The following is a 26,572-nucleotide window of genomic DNA, read 5'->3' as shown; positions in this document are numbered from 1 at the left end:
AAACTCAAGAAATCAAATATATAGAATTTTCATTATGCTCTATTTTACGTTTTTACTTACACAAACTTTCCATACTAATTCAATAAATTTCCTTCTTTTAAAAGTTTGTTTCATATGAATTAAGATCATCAATTAAGGTTCAAAAGCATGAATGCAATGTTAGAAAACATTTTAAGTATGTAAAAGTCAAGTATAGACACTCCATGATATGTTAGATCATCTAACGTGTAGAAGACGAAGTGATCTTCTATTATGTACAAGCTTTAGTGGTCGTCTAATATGTCCATGAGCACTAAGACCAGATTGTTTGATACTTTCAATATGACAATTTCTTTTGAATCATCTTATCTTTTATGATCGACTGTCATGTTGTATCTTAGGCATCGTCTGACTTGTTGAGAGCTTTCATCGTCTGCTATTTTCTTTGTTGACAAAGTCGATCACATTCACTTTGGATTATCATCTGGAATGTTCATTGATGATATCGTCTGATACGTTCTTTGTAGACAACATCTAACATAATATATTGACATCATCTGATATGTAAAAACGTCCAGTACATATATCATCAAGACATCATCTAGCGTATCTTGTTATGTCTTATGAGATTGTCTAGTGCTTCTGTGTACTGTGAGTCCATTTGGTAAGTCTTTTCAGAGTTAGACCTTTTAATAGATTTATTCATCTTAGAACATTAACAAGTCTGAACATTTTGTAATATTGTTAGAGATCATAATATGTCTTATAGTTTCTATATCATCAAAACTTATAGACTTTCATAATTGTCTAATGGGTTAGTAAATCGTCTAACGCTGACTAGATCGTCTAGTGTCTTAACAACCCATATTTTGATAATAATACATAATAACACATTTTGATGTGTATGACAAATTACGTAAGTGTGAAATAGGTATTAGATGAAGTTTGACACAACACAAAATGCTCAATTATAAAAGCTTAAACATAGTCTTCAAAGATTGGATAAAAATGCTCTATTATTGCCTATAATAAACAATTATTTGTGAAACATGTGAAAAGAAATTTTGATAAGATTACTCAATTATTATTTAAAATAATCCATTATTTAATCAATTATATTTTTAACATAATTGATTATTTGTGAGCCTGAAGATAACCAATCTTGTCTCAGTAGAAGATAATCAATTATGCAATCAATATAATCGATTATATATTCCTAAAATATAGAAAAATAGGCATCAACATCAGTTTTGCTCAAGAACTTGAAAAATCATGCTTTACATTTCAATCATACTAAACCATTGAGCAAGGAAGAGAAGAAAATTATCAATAAGGTGCAAACATCTTTAGAATATCAACACATATGTTTTGCCAACAATTTCCCCTTTTTTTTATATATGGCCAACCAAAATCAATCATTTGTGTTAACTCGTAACTTTTTTTTCCCTAAATAGTTACAAAGTATATTTCTTCCCGTTTGAACATAATAAAAAAGTTAACAATTGTAAAAGAAATATAACAATATAAAAAAGAAAAGTGCTCCCCCTAAGAACAATAAGGTTTTGATGGAATAGATGAAGATTTTTAATTTTTTTTTTGAAAAGATAGATCAATTTGAGGCAGTGAATGATGAAACCATGCAATTTAAGAGCCTTATTTCATGCAAAAGTACGAATCTATCTGTTATAGCAACAAAGAATAAAACACGGTAAGAATAACCAATTATACTTACTTCATAATAGATTATGTGATGCAAAAATTTGAAAATTTAGAAATTCTAAAATAAATAATCAATTAGATACAACACAATCGTTTATTTGTAAAGGATTAAATTCTAAAATGGAAATATAATTGATTATTGCTAGTGCTAATCGATTACTTGTGAGAAATGAATATATTGAAAACACATAAAAATAATCAATTGTAATTATATATAATCGATTAACCAACTTAGAAATGCAAATTAACACATGTAAACACAATCAATAGGTGCAGTGATGCAATCCTAGCTTTCATCTTCATTTATAGATATTCTTCTTCATTTTTTTTATTTGAATATCTTCTACGGATGATGATGACTATTGCGAAAGCATAAAGAATTGTAGAAATTTGAAAGAGATGAAAATTATGATGATGAATCTAAGTGAGGTTAGGTCAACACTAATAGGAGGAGTCTAAACATTTGTCTAGCAAGAAGACAACTCTAGAGAGAACTTTGAACAAGTAAAAGTGTCTCAATTGAACAACATTTCATTACTCAAATCAAAGTTAAAAATCATGTACAAGAGACTCATATTTATAGGATAAAGTTTCTCAAAACCTCTCAAATATGAAAAGTGTCCACACCTTATTGGTGCAAATCCTCTCCATTGAGGAGAAGACATGTGAAGTCTCATGCCTTCCTTGTCTACATCTATATTTGCACCCCTCTTTTACTATTTTACACACTACTTTCTTTTCTATTTACATCCTTCTCTACTTGGCTCAAAATACAAGGCCCAAAACTTCCTAACTACCCTATAGAATTTCTACAAGGCTAAGAAGAAGAAGAAAACTTTACAATCTCTTCAATAAGTGTTGATCTTCATCTATCTTCTTAGCCGAAAGTTTCGAGACCGAATGATTTTCATCATGCAAGAAATATCCAAAATCTTTAATTCACTTTAGATTATATAAAATCTATGTAAGAAAGGGTTTGATGAAAATATTTGCTAATTATTTTGTAGTGTCAATATATTTGATTATGCATTCACTCTTAGTTTTGTGATCCCTAATAAAATTATGCATTATCTCAATGTGTTTAATTTTAAAATGCATTATTGGATTTATTATAAGATTTATGACATTGGTATTGTCACATTTAAGTGGAATTTGATAAAGAAAGAAGTTAAAATCTTTCAACTAGTGTTTCATCCATATTGATTGAACACAACAACTTCTAGCGACAATATATTCTACTTTAGTTGTTGATAGAGACACACATGCTTGCATTTTAGAATGTCATACTAGTGAATATCCTAATATGTGACATATAGCACTAGTAATTTTGCTATCTATTTTACATCCACCAAAGTTAAAACCACTATGGCCTAACAAATTAATTTAAGCACCCCTAGGATACCAAATGCCAATGTTTTTAGTACCTTTGAGATATTTACATATTCTTTTTATTAAAGTTAAATGAGATTCTTTAAGTGTAACTTGAAATCTAGCACAAACACACACATACACGCACACACCAACTAACTATGCACTCCGAACTATTAACAGTCAAAGAGATTTGATCATACCTCTATATTTGGTTTGGTTTACTAGTTACCTTGTTCACTAACATCCAAGTAACATGCAATGACTATAGATGCTATTGATTCTTTGTAACTATCCATGCTAAATTTCTTTAAAAGTTCAATGCAGTATTTGGATTGGTGTATAAATATGTCATTCTTGACTTACTTGACTTGCAGACCAAGAAAAAAGGTCTTCTCACCGATCATTGATATTTTAAATCCCTATTGCATGAATTTTGAAAACTCCTTGCTAAAAACTGTATTAGTAGATTCAAAAAAATATGTCATCAACATATATTTGTACAAATAATATAAATTTTCTATTTTTTTTGGACAAATAGAGTTGAATCTATATTACCTCTTTTGAAACCATTTTGAATAAGAAAAACACTAAGCCTTTCATACCATACTATGATCTAAGTGCTTGCTTCAATCCATACAAAGCCTTCTTCAACTTCTAGACATGATTTGGATATTCAAAATCAACGAGGTTAGGAGGTTTGAATATTCAATTTAGGTAAAAAGAAATTCTAATTTTTGTAAAAAATTCATTTTTTTAGTTTTCTAGTTAATTATTTAAGTCTTAATTACAATCGTATATTTATTAAATAACTTATATACATATATATACATTTAAATAGTTTTAAATATATATTGAAATAATTTAAATTCATTAAAATGTTTCTAAATAGTGTTTAAATCTCTATTTGGATGATATGACATATGAGAAATTATGCTAGATTTCAGGTTAAGATTGATCTTTTCAGGGCCATTTCCACCATTAAGGATTGCATTTGCCTAGTGGGTAATTTGTCTAAAAGCTTTATGAGAAATGATATGTTCGACTTCAAGGTGCTTAAGTTATTTGATATTAATACTCTGAGTGACAATTTTTCATCCTTTTTATGTTGGATGAGAGTTTCCTTCATCAGGTTGGGTTAAAATTAATATTAATGGTGCTACTAGGGGTTCTCCTGGTCTTGCGGATTGTGGTGGTATTTTTCGTGGAAGTATGAGGGAGTTTATTGGTGGTTTCTTTGCTTTACTAGAGATATCCATATTGCTTTGGTTGTTGAGTTTTATGGAGTTATACATGTTATTGAAGAAACTAAAAAGATGCGTCTTACTAGTTTATGACTTGAATGTGATTTTGCCTTGGTTTATGTTGCATTTATTGCTATGACTAATGTTCCTTGGATTCTTCATAATAGTGGAACACTTGCCTTGATTACCGTGGGAAAATCAGGTTTAGGATTTATCACATTTTTCGTGAAGGGAATGCATAGAGAACAATTTCTTCATTGGTTTAAAAGACTTCCATCTAGTCTTTTTCTTAGAATTCTTTATTAATAGGTATAAATTACCTAAGTGTCACTTTTTTTAGGTTTCTTTATATATGAGTTTTGGTCTAGTCCTCTCATATTTGCTTGTATTTCATTTCTTTCTTTTTTTCATGTTTTAATAATACTTTTGTGTGTGGTGACAAATGATTGTTGATATTTGAGGTGTCAGTTTAGCTAAGATGTCAAGTTTCATAGTGATGCCTAACATGAAAGTTTTATATAAAAAAAATAATTTTGTATTAGTTGAAATAAATTTTACACTTTTAAGAATTGAAAAAAAAAACTTAAATATATTCATTACATGAAATAAAAAGGAAAGTAAGAAAATATATAAATAATATTGTAAAACACATTTTTTGAAATATTAAAATATTTATAATTTAATTCTTTAAATTTTTAAATATATAAATTTCTGTTGTATAGGTTTCAAATCCTTAATTAAATTAATCTATTTCTTAAATAACTTTTGAATTTCTTATTAAATTCATTTTGACACATATTAATATGCTTTAATTTTGTTTAATTTATTTATCCTATAAAAATCCTAAAAACAATAATATTGGATTTTTGATATATTTTATCTACTAAAATTAATGCTAAAATTTATTTAATTAATATTTGCACAGAAAGTATTTGTAGATTATCTATAAAAGTAATTTTTTTACATTTCTATAATGAAAACCTATATTATAACATGTTCATCTTTAAAATAAATTAGTGTCAATTAAATTAATTGTACATAAAATTTATCAAACAGCTGCTGCTTTATTTTTAAAACTCTTATTGTAAGTGTTAACTTAAATAACAATTTTTTAGTTTTGGACAGCTTGTGTAGGAATAGAAATCTGGATCATTGATAATCTTATGTCATATCATCCAAAACAAGTAATAGTTGGTAAACAAACTTACTTAATGGTAGAAATTAAAGTAATTTGCTCAATTTTGATGTTAAAATTTTATTGTCATTAAAATGGTTAAGCTTTAACTTACTGAAATGATTGCCTTGCCTTTATTGTCAAGTTCTAAATCATATGTTAGAATTTTTCTATGATGATCACTGAATGAGAGACTTTTCTTTTTATAACACTAAATCATTTGTGAAATACACTCTAAAATCCTAAAATTAAGGTTGTGGTGATGGAGATAAGACCAAAATTAAGGTTGAAACAATAGCCTCTAGTGGAACATGAAAAGAGACAATTATTCTCCAACACACAGTACTATTTTCTCTCACCTCTTTTGTGATCATTGCACACCAATTGCTTCCATTTCTCCCAACCATCCCATCACCAACCCATAAAACTTATTGTAAGTAAAAGCCTACCTGCTCCTTCCTCAAGACATCACAATCATTAACACACACAAAAATTCCTTGTCTTAATTATGTCAAATGTGTCTCTAGGATAATTCTCAAAGTGTGTGATATGCATTATTTCTTATGTAAAGTAATGGATACATGATTTTGTTTTTTCTCAATATGGATTGCCAACACCATATTCATGTCTACAAATTTTAGCCTTACCTTGTATATGTTCAACACATTCATTTCTAGGAGGTTATGCTTTTTTTTCCCTTTTCTTGAGATTGATCCTTGTTCTTTTTTTTCAGTAACAGAACATTGTAGATAGCAAACCATATATATACGTAAAGAAGAAAAAAATCATCAAAGTCGAACCATGTATGAACCAAAAAACATCCTCATAACTGGAGCTGCTGGTTTCATAGCCTCACATGTCACTACCAAGCTAATCAACAAGTACCCTAGCTACAAGATTGTAGCTCTTGATAAACTAGATTATTGCTCCACTTTCAGGAATTTGAAGTCATGTATTTCATCACCAAACTTCAAATTTATCAAGGGTGATATAGCTACCGCAGATATTGTGAATCATGTTTTGATAGAAGAGAAAATAGACACCATTATGCATTTTGCTGCTCAAACCCATGTGGACAATTCATTTGGAAACTCCATGGAATTCACCTACAATAATATCTACGGCACTCATGTGCTTCTTGAAGCTTGCAGGGTCACTGATTGTGTCAAAAGGTTCATTCATGTTAGCACTGATGAAGTCTATGGTGAAACAGACTTAGAGGATGATATTGGAAACCATGAGGCGTCTCGGCTTCTACCCACCAATCCTTATTCTGCAACAAAAGCAGGCGCAGAAATGTTGGTCATGGCTTATCACAGGTCTTATGGTCTTCCAGTTATAACTTCCAGAGGCAATAATGTGTATGGTCCCAACCAATACCCAGAAAAGCTTGTTCCTAAGTTCATCCTTCTTGCCATGAAGGGTGAGAAATTGCCAATCCATGGAGATGGATCGAATGTGAGGAGCTACCTCCACTGTGATGATGTGTCAGAAGCTTTTGATGTCATAGTCCACAAAGGAGAGATTGGCCAAATTTACAACATTGGCACAAAGAAAGAAAGGAGTGTGTTAGATGTTGCAGAGGAAATATGCAAACTCTTTAAATTGAATCCTAAAGATGTTATTGAGTTTGTTCAAGATAGGCCTTTCAATGATAAGAGATATTTTCTTGATGATCAAAAGCTGAAACTACTTGGTTGGGAGGAGAGAATTCCCTGGGAGGAAGGACTGAAGAGGACAATTGACTGGTACCAAAAGAATCCTGATTGGTGGGGTGATGTTTCTCCTGCTTTAAACCCTCATCCACGTTTCTCAGCCATCAATCTCTCTGATGAAGCTCAATGGTCCTTTCAATATGGATACTCTAGGCTTGCAAGGTCATATACTGAAGTTGGAAGAAGCAATTCAGGATACAAGTTTTTGATATATGGGAGGACAGGTTGGATAGGGGGGTTGTTGGGAAAGCTTTGTGATGAAGACAGAATTGATTGGGAATATGGAAGAGGAAGATTGCAAGATAGGAAATCACTTGAGGAGGATATAAGGAGGGTAAAGCCAACCCATGTGTTGAGTGCAGCTGGTGTTACAGGAAGGCCTAATGTTGATTGGTGTGAATCACACAAGGTTGAAACTATAAGAACCAATGTTGTTGGTACTTTAACACTGGCTGATGTTTGCAAGGAGCAAAACTTATATATGATGAATTTTGCAACTGGTTGCATATTTGAGTATGACAAGGAGCATCCCCTAGGATCAGGCATTGGGTTCAAGGAAGAGGACAAGCCAAATTTCATAGGCTCCTACTATTCAAAGACCAAAGCCATGGTAATATCTATGAATTTCTTTCTCATCTTATTTGTTTTAGTACCATACTCTCATTCACCTAAATACATGCAGGTGGAGGACCTTCTAAGAAATTATGAAAATGTCTGCACATTGAGAGTTAGAATGCCAATATCCTCAGATCTTACCAATCCAAGAAACTTCATCACAAAGATTTCTCGTTACAATAAAGTGGTAAACATACCTAATAGCATGACAGTGTTGGATGAACTCTTACCCATATCTATTGAAATGGCCAAGAGGAACCTAAGAGGGATTTGGAACTTCACCAACCCAGGGGTCATTAGCCACAACCAGATATTAGAATTGTACAGGGATTACATAGATCCACAATTTAAATGGGAGAATTTTGATTTGGAAGAACAAGCAAAGGTAATAGTTGCTCCAAGGAGTAACAATGAAATGGATGCTTCAAAGCTCAAAAATGAGTTCCCAGGATTGTTGTCCATCAAAGATTCCATTATCAAGTTTGTCTTTGTGCCTAACAAGAAAACTTGAAGATGATGTTACAGATTTTGCACTTTTAATATACCATTGTATCTAAATTTTCATGTGGAAGACTGATTGTAAGAATTCAAACATAGGCTTGTGTGTTCTTGTTCTTCTATGTAATTTATGTAGTCACCATATTCTTTTGTGTGACACGTTTTGTACTTTACAAGTTTTGTGTTGAGAAAATTATTGCCATTTTACCAATTTGGGATTGTTCATACTAGAAGTAGTTAAAGATAAACAAATTTGATTGTAACATTGATGTAATTAATATTAATTATTCATGGAATGAAATTAACTAAAATTAAATTTTTAGTTTGATGCTTGCTATGTAATTTTTCTCTATCTAAAATATAATTGATTAATAAAAAAATAATAAAAATTAGGTGAAATTATGAATTCGAACTTTCAAACCGATTATGTGTAAACAAATGCACAGCTGAGATTATATTATTAATGAATGTTGAATCCAAAATGTGGACGAGTGGTTAAATTTTACCAAGATGGTACTCTTGTTGTGAAAAATTACAAAATAAAAAAACACACAATATTTATATTTATAATGATTTTAAAGATAAACATAAAACTAAAATATATGAATGAATATCATCCGGGTTAGGTTTAGAGTTTAAAAAATATATCAGGTCTTTTTTAAATTGTAAAAAGTTGTTTTCTTTTTTATTTTAAATTGTAATATGTGAAATAGCATATTTGCCGGTTGAATAAAGTTTTAGGATTTTTCAATGAATAGTTATTGATGCGACAAATGATCATTTACACACATAAGTGCAAGTGCAAGAAAATGAATAATCAAGTCATTTACATTGATTCACTCGAAATGTAACATCTTAAAGAGATTATGGATATACCATTTATGAATAACAAAATTTATAATAAAGAGACATTTATACAACATAAGTGATATACATTGATGTCTTTTTAAGTTAAATTATACAAGCTAACTAAAATAAACTACTGCAAATAAGTCTTTATATAATTGATCCAAAGAAAATATAAGGATTCAAAATAAGCGATAAACAATGCAACTCCTAAGGTTGTATTCAAAACATCATTCTTTAGATAACTCCAAAATTGTCTCATCTATTTCTGAACCTCTTTGTCTAGAATATAGACCAAGTTAGAGTAACTAAGGGAGTGAAATAATAAATTAACTATATAACTTTTTCCACAATATTTTTCATAACATGGTGTTTCAACAACTATAATGAAATTATGTATTAAGTGTAAGTAAATAACAAAATTTAACTCATGAAATAGTAATATGTGTTTGTCTCTAGATATTTTTTAACTTTTATGTTTTCTTCTTATTGGCCTAATGTTGACTTCAAACATTCTAAGAGGCGTCCTTCTCCTTTGTGCCACGAGTTCCCAATATTTATATCACCCTAGGGAATTCGAACCTAGGCGACTTTCATATCATTTCAAAATTATTTAGTGACGAAGATCTTAATATCTTTTCATTGATATGTTTTCAACAAATATACTTTACAATTTACTTTCTCAAACAACTCGTGAAACATAAATCATACTTTAAAATTTAGCTTACTAGAAACTATGCTTTAAATTAAAGGGAACAATAACTTTCAACAACACTCACAAAACATATCAAAAAATATAATACTATACTTAAAAATCTTTATATACAATAATTATATTTAATAAAAAATAATGATTTTATAAATAGATCGAAAGGAAGGTTCAAAAGGTAACATATATCTTTAGAAAATAATTTCAAAGGTTATGTTTTTGCAATATGTGACTACATAATTATCCTAGGTCACATTTCATACCACAAAGAGAGGGAAACAATGGAAATAGGAGAACCACTCACATTAAAAGAAATGTTGATTTGTAGAACTTTAAGAGAAGGAGGAAAAGCGATGGAAAACCAAGGAAAAAGAAAGGAAGAATCTTATGGTTCATGCACCTTGAGTGATAAGGAACCTTTTTTCTCTCAATTCTTAACTTTCTATGTGTAAATAAGAAAAGAAATGAACTTGGGGCTATTTATACACAATTCGCAAAGGTAAATCCATTAATTGCATCCCAAATTGATGTAGTTTGGAAAAAATCACCTTGTCAACATTTTGTTGAGAATATTGCAAACACTTAGAGCTTATTTGCTCCAATGAACAAGAAATTAAGGCATTTAATAAGCCATATTCATTGAGTGCATTGAAAATGTTGAATAGATTAGCTCTAGAGATAAAAACATGAATTTTTAGGTACTAGGATTAGAAAGGTTTATTGACTTTTGAGGGCCTAAGCGAATTTTATAGAAAATCTGCCGAAGTTGTTTTTTGTATAATTTTGGTAAGCAAAATAAAAATGGTTGCACGATTTTTCTTTGGTAAAGGAATTTTTGAAAATGAGTTTAAAGAGGATAAATAACTTTTCCACCTAATATCCTAAACAATAGTTTTGAATAATACAATAATCTCCCTTTTTAGATTTTTTGTCATCGAAAATTGAGAAAACATATCTATTTTACTTAAACATAATAATAGCAAGATTTCATATTATCTTCTTTCTCCTAAGTAGCTTTTTCCATATAAATCTCCTTTTAAACTTTCACAAGTGGAGTGGTCTTATTTCTAAGTGTCTTGACAATTTGAGAACGAGTTCATAAGTAAGGTTGGATTTTAACTAAATACCTCTTAATTCAATAAGATATGAATGTTGGAAAACAACACCGGTAGGACAAATCTATATAAGCTACATTGGGCAATCACTATCAATATTTTATAAAGGACCAACAAATCTTGGACTCAACTTTTTAGCTTGTAAAGCTCTTCCAATACTAATGAGAGGAAAAACTTTTAGAAATAAATGATTACCTTCCTCAATATCTAAAGCTTTTTGTAAATGAAAAATTCAACATCCTATAATTTTGATTAAGTGCTAAAATGAAATAATAAAACATGAATAAAGTATTCCATCTGTCGGATGATATAACATTGTGTAGTCTTTTCTTAGGTTTGATAAAACTTATATAATTAGATTATACGCTTATAAGAAGAAATTATATACATAACTAACATTGTACTAATTGCACACACACATGTGTGTGTGCACTTATTATTTGGATGCAAGAAGTGTCTATTGCCTTTGTCTTCCAAAGTGATCCGTTAAAGAACAAACCAAAGTCTACAGTAAATGATCTCTTGGAAAAACAGTTAAAGTTATTTTCTTCAACAACCTTCTGACACAAAGAATTTAAAATTTGACCAGTCTATATAAAGCTCCTTATCAAGAAGAATATCAAGAGAGTAGGGTAACACTATGCCAAATGCGGTTGAAATTCCTCATGCCTCTACAAAGCTTCAGAAAGATATCCAATGTTGAGAATAGAGAATCTTCCATATCCTTGGATCTAAAAGAGTCTTTAGAAGAAAATTGAGAGTGTTCATCCAACTACGTAGGAGATAACTAATTCATTGCACACGTTAAAAGACATAATTCCCTTCCTAGAGAGCAAAGAAAATTACATGAATTAGAGGAAATAGCTTAAACCTTGTTCTCGTTAAAATACGATGTCCTCCCCAATAGTAAAACCCAATGATCCATTGATCATTAAAACCTTCAATCTTCCTACCTTAGTCAGGAGTGGTTGTTTGACAAACAATATTTGTTAAGCTAGGAGTGGCTTGGTAAAGAATACTCAATCCAGAAGTGGCTAAGTTACCAAAGAATACTTGGTTAAGCCAGGAGTGGTTTTGGAAAGAATACTCCTTGATAGGATTAGCCAAGAGTGGCTGTGAGCCGAAAAAAATTACAATAACTAGTACCGATTAATAACATATATATGTTGGTACAATCAGACTCAAATAAGCCAAGAGTGACTTATGTCAAGGATACTCACTTAATTCAGGAGTGGCTTGTGTCAAGAATACTCAATGAAACAACCAAAAGTGAAAGAGTACGCCAAAATGTGTTTCGTAGCATTAATCTACCGAGTAGAATTCAATATGTTGATTGAGAACTGGATGTGGTCTCTTACGACATAGAACTAGTATAAATTGTTGTGTATATTTTTCTTTCGCCTAATGTATCTACATTACATGTTATTATTGATTGTATTAACTAAAGAATGAGAGTTATTGTAAAGACACAAATTTGAAAATTATTTTTTATTCAATTATTTCACTTGAGATTTTAACCTGCATTACTAAAGATCTATTAGACGAAAAAATTGCAATGATCATTTATTGAAATGAATAAGAAAACACCTCAAACAAATGATTGAGTGAAGTTAATTAGTTGTGTCTAAAATGATGCATTAAATGAAAGAGTTACAATATGATTCTTTGATAAATTCAATCATCCTGTGAGTACAAACAATCAAACAATATTTGTGAAAAGGTTTTAAATTAATCAAAAACACAATTTAATCTCCATTGTTATGTTTTCCTTATTTTCACACTTTCCTTTTTTATATTTTCATAAAAAAAAATCCTATCTAAAGTTATTTTTATTTTATCCATAATAATTTGGATTTCCTAATTAGTCTCCTAAATAATATTTAACCTATAAAGATATTGAGATCTAGGTAAAAACTATTATACAACCTACAACTATGTACAAGGGTAGGAACTATCACAGTAGATTTTTAAGTAGGCAACCTCTTCTTGAATCAATGAAATATTTGATATTATTAAAATATTATTTTATTATTAAAACATTGTGTAATAAGAATCACTCTTAGCTGTTGAAGATGTATAGAATATTTATTATTTTTTTAAAATGTAAATATTGAAGTGTTTAGTAAGATTGAAGTATCTTTTTATTAGATTGTCCAGGTGTCATGTATAGTTAGCTAGTCTGACCTTTACTTATAAATAGAATCTTGTAATGAGTTGAAAGAGTTGATTCAGTTACAACTTTAACTTTTGAGTCATAATCTCTACTTCATAATAAATTTCGGCGGTGGATGTAGATTGAATTTCGCTTCAACTGAACCTCGGTATCTTTGGTGTGTGATCTTCTATCTCTTTGTAGTGAAGTTCTGAGAAGTATTCATGTAAAGAGAAAAAATAAACAAAAAAAATGAATGAAAATAGAAAGGTATCATAAGATGTTAGGCAATAAAGATGGAAATTAAAGAAATATAGCGTTTCTATTTTCTCCTGTTTAAGCGTGTAGAAAATGAAAAAATATATACAAAAGTAACGAAAAATGAATGAGGGTGATATAACAAACTCAGACAATAGAGAAGGATAAGCATAAAGGGAGAGAATGCGAGAGTAAGGACGTACAAGAGGTTTTATGGGCAAAAGATATTTCCAGAAGTGAATTGAGAGAAATGGTTTTAGGAAATGTTTTTGGAAGATAAGAGTGTGTAGACAGAGATAAGAGTGTGAATAACATGATGGGAAGTGTCACAAATACCATTAAAAACATGCACGTTACAGTAATTTTAATCTGACATGATACAACCTTTTATTTCTTGTATATCAATGTTGTTGACAATGAATGCTTAAAAGAAAACATGGAGAATCATAAGCAAACGACGCAAGCATGTCCCAAGGTCAAAATCTAAATATATTTGGAGTTTACATGTCATATATATGTTTTAATGATTGACAAACTGCCAAAAAATTCGTAACGCTAAGATTGATGTGAGAATACAAAGAATGGCAACTGCGAAATTTGTAATGCCTAAGCAGATTAAAAAAACCTTAATCGAAGTTCTCAAAAGAATTATATTTCCTATATACCTAACTGGTCACTTATCCTGCTTAGTAATAATCTTGTTGAATGCATATTTTGAAAGGAACCAACTAGGATGTTTGTGGAGCTGAATCTTCATCCATTGCTCTCCAAATACTGAGCAATCTGCTTTCTCATCTTTTCTTCAATGCTCTGCCTGTAACTCTTTGTGGCAGCTGCATCTTTAATTTTATTATATTTATAACTGCCTCACACCGCAGCAAGAAGCAAGCAGAAGGAAGACACTGTACTGTACAACTTAACAGGGTCCTTTTTCAGGTATCAGTGGAGTCAATCATGTAAACCCCAAATCAGAGACCGCACCTCAAACAACAAAAAAGGCAAGTAGTGCGTGCATTATGGCCCAATAAAATATAATTCCAAGCCGTAAGACAGGTTGTCTCATTAGAGTCCGATCACAAGAAACCCTGCACAAATACGAATTAAAAGCCATTCAATAAACAGAAATTTAAAACCATGAAAGCATAGGGAAAATATACCCACCATAAGCCATCAATCAAGTCAGTCAATGGTCTAGTAAATCTTGGGACAATCTTGGACGAGGTGAGGGATTTGAAACCATGGACTGCAACAGAAAGTGGGAAACCAGAATTAAATAAAAGGAATCATAAGGCATAGCTGAAAGCACCAGAAATCAGTACAAAGGTTTAGTGCAGAACTACCTTTGTCATCCTCTTCCTCTATCCTACTGGTACTACCAGGGTCTGCATCTACAGCAATGGCAATATGATCACTGTTGCCCTTGCGCAAACTGCGTACTTGAGGTGCTACAAAAGCCCCCGATGGTGACCAATGGTTCATCTATAAAAAACGGGGAAAATGAATTCAATTCCTTCAAATTTAAATCAACCATAACTGTGCCAATGCCGTGACCAAAACGAAAAAATCTTTAATTTCTTTTAATCACTAAGTTTTATTTATTTCTTGTTTTTAAAAGCAAGTGCTAACTATCATATTTAACCAGAGTAAAAAGGTCGTTACAGAAGAGAAAAAGTGCACATATCTTATTATCTAAGATAACTCAAACATAAAACCGAACTTTCAAACTGCTTCTGTTTGTCTTGAGTTGACAATTTTTTTAGAATGAATGTTGTTAAGCAAGACAAGGTAATGGCACAGTAACGTATTTCATGTTTTATTCAATTTGAGGTTTTAATTTGAAAAGAATTTTACTTAATCCAGATTTATTATAATATTTTTGTACTAGTGCAAATGACCAACTATTAAATAAATAAATGATTTTCTCACCACTGGTTCTACCTCCACAATCTCTGAGCTTGTGCCAGCTCCCTTTCCAGTTTCTTCCACACCTTCAAGCAAATTTAATTGCAATTCTTTCTGGTGTAAGGACGTCTCAAGACTTTCTGTTTTGTGATTCAATTCTTCTACCTTACTCCTTTCTATTTGCAACATCGCATCCTTGCTTTCTACAACTTCCCTTAGATTTTCCAATTCTGACAATAAAGACATAAGCTTCTTATGAAGTATTTCTTTGCATTCATGAACCTGGCTATTGCTCTTCATATCAGGATGTATATCATGCGCCCCGTCATGAGACACAACCATATCAACCCATGTTAAGAACTCAAAGATCTCATCAGAACTTCTCTGATTGCTCATTTGTGATGCAAGAAGAACATCATTAGTGCATCTGGTAACCTCTTGTCTCAAGAATGAAATTTCAGTATCTCTTTCTTGCAACTGGGATTGGAGCTTTTCAACCTCAGAAAGGAGATTTGCCGAAAGGTGGTGAAGCTCATCAAACTTGCTGACAGTTATGGAAAGTTTTTTTATAACCTTACCACGAGAAAATTCAAGGTTCTCAATCTCTTGATTCTTTTGTTGAACAACCTTTTCAAGATCCACAATCTTATTTGTCAATTCTTCCATTTGTGTTTCTTCCTCATCAAGGGCATGCATTAGTGCTTCGATTTCTGCATTAAACCAGCAAGTTTCAGAAATATTGTAAGTTTCTCATTTGTAAAAGAAATATTGCAAGTTCACTTCTTAAAAAACAAATGAAACAGAGAAAACCCACCTTGGTCTTTGGCAGCCAGTAAACCAGTCTGAGATCGCATCTTCTCCTCTAATGCAGCAGTGGTTTCTTGCCTATCCTGCAGCTCATTCACTCTCTGTTCGAGTACCTTCCTTTCTGCCTCAATCACTTCCACCTCTTTCTTTAAATTATGTTCTTGAATCTTAAAAGCTTGAAGATCTTGAGAGTAACTGTTTGCAGCAGCTTCAGCATCCTTGATTTGTTTTACCAGATCTGAGCAAATCCTATCTCTTTGAACATCCTTCTCCTGAAGCTCTCTCTGCAAATTTGCTATAGTAGCCTTCATTTCTTTTTGATTAGCATCTAAAAATTCAGCTTTTATACTAGTAAACCCTTTCACAGCCAACAGCAATCTATCTGCCATGGTTTTAATACATTCCTCAGATATGTCATCATCAAATGAAGGAGTTTCCAAGTTAATTCCTAGATCTGAAGAATCAACCTTCGTCCCAGACAGTTCAGCCTTTTCATTTTCAAGTACAATGGAAGAGTTATTGCATGCGTCATAGAGGTAGGCAATGATCCCACGTAATGCAACAAGTTTCTCATCATGCTCACTTAGTTCTTTCTTCACAGTTTCACTCAACTCTCTTTGGGAAGTCATTTCGATTTGAATATTTGCCATTAGTTTAGAGAGAGTTTTGTCTAGTTCCTGTGCGAAACTTGAGTGTATGTTTATTTTTTCCTTCAGAGAACTGACCTTTATCATGAACTCTTGTAGTTGATGACCAAATAGACGAAGATTTTCAACTGAAGTATTATCATCATACTGATCAATTGCATCAAAATCTCGCCAAGAATCTGCAGGCACAGAGCTCTTCTGGAACAAATATCACAAGTATTTAGGAAGGAAACAAGGCCATATTACCAAAAATAGTACTAACAAAGTGCAATTAAGCCAAACACAAACCAAAAAGCACATATGCAACAAATAAAATTTGAGCTATAAACTTAAAACAGAGCGAGGGTTTTTGTGAGTTTTTGTGCTGGAAGTGCAGTTGCAACATTCTATATATATTATATAATATAAATATGTTCCATTATAATAATAGACGTAAATGCTAAGACAACAATGAACTCAAATTTCCCATTAATCTTAATCTAAAATCACATTATAACATATTTACCATTACTAACAAAAAGTGAAGAAAATTATATTCAATAAAGGAGTGATTGAAAGTAATGCCACTAAGATGCTGATAAACAAGGAGAAACTATGAAACCAAAAAACATCTCAACTTTCCACTGCTCATTCTTTCTAGTTTGAAAAGTCAGAGTTCATTTAAAAATATCTAAGACAACAACATTGAGGAAACAGAAACTACAAAAAGAAAAAATAAAGACCACCATCACCAGCCCCAAAAATTTGAAGTACAAGAATTTAAACTAACACATCCCTGTCATAAACTGCATTAAATCTTATATTTTTCATTCTCAAATTCACATTATCTCTTCATCTACAGCGTGAAAGAAAGTTGAAGTAGAAATACAGAAAATGTCAGAACATGATGTAAAATATAATTTTGAACTAGTTCGATATCCATGTGTTATAAATACCTTATTAGATGCCCAGTGATCTTTGGTGATGGATGAATCCACCATATTTGTAGCATTGTTTCCTTTCATGCATGACTCAAGACCAGCCTCCAGTTTCCGATAAGATTCCAAATCAAAGAAAAATGCATTGGAGAGTAAACTGTGAACCTCACCAAAGCTTTTGAAGACTAGGTTCAGATTAGATCTTAATTCCATGATGTCAGAAAAATGGCTCTTTCTTCCCTCCTCGTGCAAGGCTGATAACTTTTCAAGATGTGCAAGCGCTTCCAATTTGGAGGCCTCAGCTGAATCCCTTTCTCTTCTGATATCCACAAGTTCAGTAGTCACCTTTTCCAGCTCCTCCTGAAAACTATCATTCCTTTCTTGAACCTCATTTAACTCTGCCAGTAGGAGTTCTGATGCTCTTTTAGACTTCCTGGATTCTTGTTCTAAAGATGCCACAGTACTATGCAGATCAGAGCATAGTTTCCCAACCTGTTCCAACTTCTTTACTGGATCACTCATATGACCTTCACCACCAACCTCAATCTCACCTAACTTGTTCAAAATCAGTTGCAGAGCATATTCTTGCTCCTGCAAATGGTGCTCTGTTTCTTCCAAATGTTTCTTCAGTAGCAAACTCTCCGATTCAAGAGCTTCTAACCTATCTGGGTAGGTTGACAACTGTCTCAACTTCTGTTCACGCTCTGCAAGTGTATTATCCCGGTTGCTGATCTCAGATTTCAAGTGCTCCATCTGAACAGTCATCTCTTCAATCGTTTGTTTTAGACTGTCTCGGTGCTGCACCAATGACTTCCCTTTCCTAACTGCAACGTTTAACTTCTCTCTAAGAGAAGCTGATTTATGCTCCTCCTGATTAAGAAGCCCTTGCAACTCCTCAATTCTTTTAGTCATAGCTTCAACTTCACCAGATAAAGATATTTGTTTTTCCAAAGATCTATCTCTCTCCTCCTTCACATGCATCAATTCATTCAAAGACTTCTCCAGATCTATTTTATATCTATCAATATCTGTCTCCTTATCAAGCACATCTATACTTCTTTCTTCACAAAGTGTACCATCCTCCTTTTGTGACTGTAGTCCATCACCGAAAACCCCATATGCAGGATTCTTTGATGAAAGATTTGCATGATTTTCTATAAGCTTTCTCAACAATTCTTCCAAGGAATCAATCTTCTCACTACCAGAAACCAGATTTTCTGTTTCAGATTCTGACAAAGCATCAACAACTAAATGATGCAATTTTCTGATCTTACCATCAATGATGAGAATCTGTTCTTCAATGGCAGCTTTCCGTTCCAATTTATCCTTTAAATTAGCTATTTCATTGTGCAGTTTTTCATTCTCAAGTTCAGTTTCTCTTGTCTGTGCAGATAGTTTCTGTTCTATTTTCAGCTTTTCTACCAGCTTTCCCAGTAATTCTTCCAAGGAATCAATAGGTGCATTACCAGAGACCGTATTTTGTGTATCAGATTCTGACAAGGCATCACCAACCAAGTCTTGCAACTTTCTGATCTTCTCATCAATAGTGAAAAATTGTTCTTCAATTGCAGTTTTGTGTTCCAATTTGTCCTTCAAACTGGTTATTTCCTTAAGCAGCTTTTCTTTCTCAAGTTCAGTTTCTCTTGCCAATGCAGATAGTTTCTGTTCCACGTTCAGCTCTTCTACGAGCTTTCCCAGCAATTCTTCCAAGGAATCAATAGGTGCATTACCAGACACCATATTTTGTGTATCAGATTCTGGCAAGGCATCACGAACCAAGTCTTGCAACTTTCTGATCCGGACATCAATAGTGAAAATTTGTTCTTCAATTGCAGTTTTGTGTTCCAATTGGTCCTTCAAACTAGTTATTTCTTTAAGCAGCCTTTCATTCTCAAGTTCAGTTTCTCTTGTCAATGCAGATAGTTTCTGTTCCATGTTCAGCTTTTCTACGAGCTTCCCCAGCAATTGTTCCAAGGAATCAATATTTTTGTTTCCAAACACCATATTTTGTATATCAGATTCTGACAAGGCATCACCAACCAAGTCTTGCAACTTTCTGATCCTGCCATCAATAGTGAATATTTGTTCTTCAATTGCAGTTTTGTGTTCCAATTCGTTCTTCAAACTAGTTATTTCTTTAAGCAGCCTTTCATTCTCAAGTTCAGTTTCTCTTGTCAATGCAGATAGTTTCTGTTCCATGTTCAGCTTTTCTACGAGCTTTCCCAGCAATTCTTCTAAGGAATCAATATTTGCATTACCAAACACCATATTTTGTATATCAGATTCTGACAAGGCATCACCAACCAAGTCTTGCAATTTTCTGATCTTGCCCTCAATAGTGAAAAGTTGTTCTTCAATTGCAGTTTTGTGTTCCAACTTGTCCTTCACACTAGTTGTTTCCTTAAGCAGATTTTCTTTCTCAAGTTCAGCCTCCCTTGTTTGCAATGATAGTTTCTCATTCTCATGGAGCAAAGACTCCACTTTTTCAGAAAGGTCCCCTCTCTCTGATGTGAGTGCACTAAGGTCTTCTTGAAAAGCAGACACGGTCCTTTGAGACTCTTCCAGATCGGTATTTAGCAATCCACAATAACTTTCATATTTTTCGATCTTAAGTTGCAGAGCATCTATATGATGATTAGCCTCAGTAAGTGCTGCACATATACATTCAATTTTATCCTCTGCCTCCATAGACTGCAAATGTGAAGGCATTTCAACTCTATTTACAAGCTCTTCCCATCTTTGAAGCAAGCTGTTTCTTTCCATCAATGACTGCTCAAGCATTTCATTTTGCTCAGCCAACCCATAATACCTACTCTGCAACTCCTCAAATTTCATTCTAAAATCATCCGAATCTGGTTGTAGCTGACTATCATCTTTCCACGAATCTCTGACTGCATAACCAGCATCAGAGTATGAGTCTCCTCCCGCAGCATCTTTCTGCTCCCAATCATTCAATGCCAATGAGTTTCCAGAAACTGAACTAGCCAACCAATCAATCTTTTCAATTGTATCCCTTGAATGAAACTGCTCTGGAAGATCTAAGTCTTCCAATATCTCTTCTATCCTCTGAAGCATTGAATCTTTAAGGAGAAACGACTCTCTCAAAGCATTAGATGAATTACGTATATAAGAAAGCTCAGATTCCAGAGCTTCCACACATTCACCAGCTCCTGCATATGTCTTAAGTTTTGTTTCAACCTCTTGAAGTCTATTATCTTTCAACTGTAACTCTTGAAAGCATCTCTCCAATTCACTGGATGTCTCTGCTAAGGACTGCTTGAGGCCATCTCGCTGTACAACTAGCCCTTTCCCCTTGGCAACAGCTATGCTAAGTTTCTCACGAATGGAGGACACCCGCTGTTCTGAATGCTCAAGTTCATTTGCTTTCTTGTGTAATTCAGAGCGAGCAACAACAAGAGCTTCCTCAGCCTGATATAAGCTTTCCTTCAAAACAAGGATTTCATTTTCATTCTCAAGACGCTGTGTGTCTAGATAATGCATTTTTTCTTTCAATTCAGCCAATTCCATCTCCTTGGATCCATATTCTTCTTTAGACGTGTGATACTGGATTTCAGCCTCTCTGATTTTCTGTACAAGACTAGACACCAAAGATTCTAACCATGAAAGGGGCGATTTATTCATATCAAGCTTTGGAATATCTGTATTCAGCACACCTGTCAGATCTGGTATTAGCTTACTAACAGAATCTAAATCAACACACTTCATCTTCAATTCTTCCAATTCTGTTTCCCTGTGCATCAATTCCGACTTCATCTCCTTGGTAACAGACTCAAGTTCCTGCTTCTCGGTTAATATATTCCCAATATGTTTCAAGATGGGCTGATAGCTATTATAGTTAAGCAGTTCAGGCAGCACTTCACTTTGTACATCTATCTTATCATCCATAGTCCCACCATTTCCGAGTACAAGTTTCCTCAGGTCACTGTACATCTTATGCAGTAGACTAACAGCCAATTCATTCCTCCCAAGCAGATCATCACATTTTGAACTCACTTCTTTATACGATGTGCACATTATTTCATGCTCTGAATTAGTAGATTCAAGTTTCTTCTGCAGATCAAAAATCATTTCAGCAGCTGCATGAACTGAAACTTTTAACTGATGAGTGATATCCAGGTCACCATGGGTGTCAGAAGTGAAAGTTGTGCACAAAGTTCCACCAACTGATTCTTCCAGCTTCCCAACTAACTCGACAATTTGGGCCACAGACATATTCCGGCCTTGCTCAAGTAGCATTGCCCTCTCTGTTATCTCCTTTTGCAAATTTTCCAGTTGACTGCCAACACTAGAAGCCATATCAATTGAAATGTGTTTCACATCATTCATTTCAGTATGTAATTCACTAATTGTTGATTGACAATATCCAAGCTTTTCATAAAGTTCATTATTTTTGGCTTTAAGACGGGCATCTTCTAGCTTTAAAGTGTCACAAAGTTCCTCAAGAAGAAATTTCTTTTCTTGAATATCACCCAGAAGTTGCTTTACGGATTCATACTGAATGGTTAGTTCAATGTTGGATGCTTCCATATCTGAGCAATGTTGCTTCAATTGTTCAAACTGGTCTTTGAGATCACTATACTTTGCGTCACCAGTTTTCCGATCATCTCGCTCCACCTTGAATAATGCACCCGCAATCTGAACATCCAGCTTCCACTTCGAAAGCAATTCTTTCAAATTTTCAATTTGTTTTTTGGTCAACTTAAATGAGTTTGATGATGACTGAACATAACTGGAATCCTTTGTTTCCTCCTCAGGCTCATCTTCATGTCCTTTTGATTCAAAAGCCTGTATCAATTTTGAAACCACAGGTGACGAAACTTTTTCACCAGACCTGCTGGAGGATACTGATTGAAAATGCAACTCATTAATTGCCTTTTCAAGCATTGTCAAAACTTTCTCTGCCTCATCCAAGCAATCCTTCAATGAAACAAACCCAAGATCATCATCAAATACCTCACATTCAAGTCTATTCACATGTGGTCCCACTGGTGCACCTTCCTCTGGCTCCTGATCCATATGCAGAGAATCCTCGGTAATTGCAATTTCAACGCCCTTACTTTGTTCATTGGCTTGACGCCCAAGGTCCCTGGGTTGAGATAGTTGTTGGCTGTGTTCCTTTCCAGTGTCTTCTATTTTATGCTTATCCAAAGTGTTATTGCGAAATACATTTTCTTTGGAGATTTGTTCCAAGTGCACTGTAGCTTCTTTAAGGTCACTTTCAAACCTCAATCGATCCCCCTTTTCTATAGATAATTGCTCATTTAAGGCAATGATTTGAGAAGAGAGTCTATGATTCTCATCTTCAAGATGTTTAATCTTATCACCTGAAAAAGCAAGGTTCCCATTTAAGTTGGAATTTTCTGTCTGTATACTCGCCACCAGATCTTTATTTTCAACCAAATCTAATGACAGCCTGTCAATCTCATGTTTGAGATGCTCAATTTCAACTTCAATCTTATTCCTCTCTTCAGTCACAGAAGAGATCCTGTCAATTAAGTTGGACTTCTCAAGTTTTACTCCTTCCATCGAACTGTTTAAGTCAGCTAATTCAGTCGCCAGATTCTTAATTTCAAATAGATGAAATTCCTTCTCCTCCAAAAGTTTATTTTTCTCACCATTTGTCAAATCAAGAGTTTCATTCAAGCCCTTCTTTTCCACCTGTAAACTTGAGATAAAGCCTCTGCAGTCAGCCAACTCTTTGGATAATTTCAATGAATCTTTGTGAGACATATCAAAATTATTCTGCAGCTCAACCACTCTGGCAGAAAGAGCTTCCACCTCAGCCATGGCAGCATTAAATTGATTTTGTAGTTCCACATTTTTGCTAGAAATATCATGTAGATCAACACGGCAATTATCAAGTTCTTCACTAAGGTGTTGATTCTTCTCATTAACTTCATTATGAGAAGCACGAAGCTGATATATTTCATCAACCAACTGATGACCCTGGTTATCAGACTCCAGTAGTTCAGCTAGTTGAATGTTAAATATATTTTTCATTAAATTTGAAAGAAACAATTCTTCTTTGAGACTCTGAAATGCTTCTGAAATGTCATGGTCTGATAGAACTGAACCACTGGCTAAAGGATCCAAATCAGACTCTGCTCCTCTTGCCTCAATCAGAAACTGACACTCTTGTTCACTAAGCCCCCTTATAATTTCAGCCAGCTGCAAGAGATTAAATGAGTTTGCATCAAAAACAGAAGACACATCCAACGGTCTGGCTGGATCAAACTCATGACCTGCCCTTGACTTTGGATCTTCAATTGTGAGTCCAACATGAGGGCATTGCTGATTAAACCCCTCCAGAAGTCCCCTATCCTGTTCAACGAGAACTACATCACTATTCTGTTCTTGATTAGACTGAAGGAGAATTTCTTCATGGTATGAACTAGGTAATGCTTCTCTCTCCAGATTCCTCGCTGAAGTCCCTGAAGCTGCAATATCATCTCTCTGACCTTTATCAAAACCTGAAAGCTTATCTGACACAACCTCGTGAGAGGAGAGCAATTCAATTGACTTGCTCCGTTGTTCAGCTTCATGAGACGCCTCCCCAATTCTTGCTTTCTCCAAAGAAATTCCCGAAAGAGACTGGTCACTCTCACCAACTTCAGACAAAAGAAGCTGCCTCTGATCATCATTCACGAGATCAGTGCTTTGACAAAATTTCTTCGTGACCAAACCATCTGCCTCCTGCATTGCCCCTACCCAGCAACAAATGAGAATTTAAATTATAAATCAAATCCATTTACTAGTTTTCCCAGCCTGCCCAATTAATATCCTAATACCTAAACATAAGGGTATAACATTAATGAAGGTACAGAGAGAAAGAGAGAGAGCACAACCTAAATCTGTTACCTGATCTTCCCTTGTTTGCATCACAGATGTATTCTGAATATCCTGAGATAAAAGCAACAATTCTTCCCTCTTTTCACCCTCTCTTTCTGAAATAGACTCACCCGCTGCAGATGTGCCAGGAGCAGACTGGGACAAAATGGAAACAGGTGCAGATGCATGATCATGTGTTTCTCCTCCTTCAGGAACCAGGCTACCTGAAGTTCTCAAAGACACATCCTCTGCCACATCAGCACCAATGTCTTTAGCAATATTCCCTTGAACAGATAACTCATTATCTTTCTCACAGACCCCAGGAGCCCGATGTGCTAGCTCAGCATTAGAATCCAATACAGTTTCATCACCTGTATTATGTGTCATGACGACTGATGATGAAACAACAGACAGATCAATATTGTCAGGAGGTAACGAGTTTGCCACAGACTGTGACTCAGATATTTCTGTATTAACCACATTAGAGTGACTGTCATCCTCAACATTTCCATCAGTTATCTGAGATGACACCGTTGAAACTGAGACACTACTTGCAGCATCAGAATCAGAATCAACTAGCTGAGGTAAACCAACTTTTTTTGATGATTTTCCACTGTTACTACCACTTTTATGGTCCTTCTTCTGACGAAATTGTTGGAGCTGAAGTGAAAAACATAGTGAAAAATAATTACGAACTGTAACCAGTCAATTGTAACTATATATGTTCAAACAACAAAATAAAATGAATCAAATAGAAAGACAAAGACAACATTAAATGCTTTATTAATAATAACAATTTTAATAAAACAAATTCAATCAAGTTTACACATCAGCCTTCAGAAAGTAAATGAACAGGTGAATGAATGCTACAGTGTACAGTCCTTAGCACTGTTTTCTTAGATGAATTTGAATCCTATAAACAAGTTGAGGCACATAGTAACTGCTCACGAGTAAAACAAGGGATTACACACTCACATACAGATTTGCTAGGTCTTGGTGTTATATATAATGAAATTCTAAGCCATTGACACCTAATCCACTCATCACTGGTCATCAAATCTACATTCCCTCTAAAGTACAGTGTACAACACCCCACACTTCTCAGATACGAAAACCCTAGACAACAATCCCCTAACTCTGATAGGAACCAAAATCCTATTACCAAAAACACACCCAGGAATCACAAGAGCTACACTTCCTTCACCCCCTCCACACACAGAGACACACTTGTCAAAGCAAGAAATGAAACTCGTATTGCAAAATCAGATACCCTTTTCCTGCCAGCTGCGAGTAGATCGGTACGGCTCTTGTTTCGGTCCATTCTCCGATCCACCCCGTTCTTACTCCCCACTGTACCCGCAGGAATCACCAAAATTGAGCTCTGGCCATCGCTAAGATCCTCCTCTTAAACTGCAACCCAAAAACCAACCGAATCAAATCAAATTTGTACACAATTACAATCATTAACGCTCTTCACAATCTAAAACAAAAATAGAGAAACCAAAATATTACATCCTCCAAATTGAAACTTATAAAACACACATAAATCGTGTTGGTGCCGTGCGTGAAGGTGTCAAAAATTCATTCTTATTCCGTACAAACCAAACACTGAATAACCTAACCATCTGATTCGAAACGCAGCGAATAATGAATGAAAAATCGGAAATGAAAATAAATAAATAGCAAAAGCTTTAAGAGGGAAGAGAGAAGAACTTGATTGAGAGTTGTTGAACGGTAGAAACGACGTTCTAGCATGCCATTATCATTAGAGGTGAGGTGAGGTTCGTTATGGCTACGGCTTTGGCTATGGTTGCGAATTGAATCCTTCTTTCTTTCTTCCTTCCTTTCTTTCTGTTTCTTTCTTCTTGGCTATGGTGTGGTGGTATTGGCAGCAGCGCTCATCAGATCTAAACGCAAGCGTTATTTTCTCCTATGGTTTAAGAGTCGAATCAAGCAACATCCATTTTTAATTTCTTTATAAAACAAATTTTCATTTATGACGTCAAAAACAAAATAAAAATAAAAATAGGGTTGTTCGGTTTGGGGTTTGGCCAAGTG

At 33.7% G+C, this 26,572-nt stretch overlaps 2 protein-coding genes across 11 annotated transcripts; one reads left to right on the top strand and one right to left on the bottom strand.

Moving 5' to 3' along the window:
* Positions 1–5,935: 5,935 nt before the first annotated feature.
* LOC137815427 (trifunctional UDP-glucose 4,6-dehydratase/UDP-4-keto-6-deoxy-D-glucose 3,5-epimerase/UDP-4-keto-L-rhamnose-reductase RHM1-like) lies at positions 5,936–8,523 on the top strand. The gene is made up of 2 exons (XM_068618561.1): positions 5,936–7,809; positions 7,882–8,523. Exons 1-2 carry the CDS (start codon positions 6,286–6,288, stop codon positions 8,323–8,325), a joined length of 1,968 nt encoding a protein of 655 aa, XP_068474662.1. The 5' UTR covers positions 5,936–6,285; the 3' UTR covers positions 8,326–8,523.
* Positions 8,524–13,860: 5,337 nt separating this feature from the next.
* On the bottom strand, positions 13,861–26,465 carry LOC137813416 (uncharacterized). Of its 10 annotated transcripts, none has more exons than XM_068615646.1 (9): positions 26,228–26,465; positions 25,785–25,924; positions 24,532–25,174; positions 17,684–24,390; positions 16,109–16,946; positions 15,319–16,004; positions 14,733–14,871; positions 14,554–14,635; positions 13,861–14,477 (listed from the first exon to the last, which is right to left on the bottom strand). In XM_068615646.1, the coding sequence occupies exons 2-9, from the start codon at positions 25,833–25,835 to the stop codon at positions 14,375–14,377; spliced, it is 9,249 nt and encodes a 3,082-aa protein (XP_068471747.1). In that variant the 5' UTR covers positions 25,836–25,924; positions 26,228–26,465; the 3' UTR covers positions 13,861–14,374. The 10 variants fall into 10 exon arrangements, with proteins under 10 accessions (XP_068471747.1, XP_068471749.1, XP_068471748.1 ...); XM_068615648.1 differs by having other exon boundaries at positions 15,331–16,004; XM_068615647.1 differs by having other exon boundaries at positions 16,109–16,943.
* Positions 26,466–26,572: the final 107 nt, after the last annotated feature.

Source organism: Phaseolus vulgaris, chromosome 1 (genome assembly GCF_000499845.2).
Source record: "Phaseolus vulgaris cultivar G19833 chromosome 1, P. vulgaris v2.0, whole genome shotgun sequence".
NCBI lineage: Eukaryota > Viridiplantae > Streptophyta > Magnoliopsida > Fabales > Fabaceae > Phaseolus > Phaseolus vulgaris.
This window is presented reverse-complemented; position numbering and strand designations above follow the sequence as displayed.

What these genes read in the sequence shown, in the direction of transcription:
- LOC137815427 (XM_068618561.1), top strand. Translation starts at nt 6,286, where the DNA reads ATGTATGAACCAAAAAACATCCTCATAACTGGAGCTGCTGGTTTCATA. An exon ending in ATTCAAAGACCAAAGCCATG is followed by an intron (nt 7,810 to 7,881) that starts GTAATATCTATG and finishes AAATACATGCAG; the next exon opens with GTGGAGGACCTTCTAAGAAA.
- LOC137813416 (XM_068615646.1), bottom strand. Translation starts at nt 25,835, where the DNA reads ATGGACCGAAACAAGAGCCGTACCGATCTACTCGCAGCTGGCAGGAAA. An exon ending in ACTGGCTGCCAAAGACCAAG is followed by an intron (nt 16,005 to 16,108) that starts GTGGGTTTTCTC and finishes GGTTTAATGCAG; the next exon opens with AAATCGAAGCACTAATGCAT. An exon ending in TTGTGGAGGTAGAACCAGTG is followed by an intron (nt 14,872 to 15,318) that starts GTGAGAAAATCA and finishes CGTTTTTTATAG; the next exon opens with ATGAACCATTGGTCACCATC.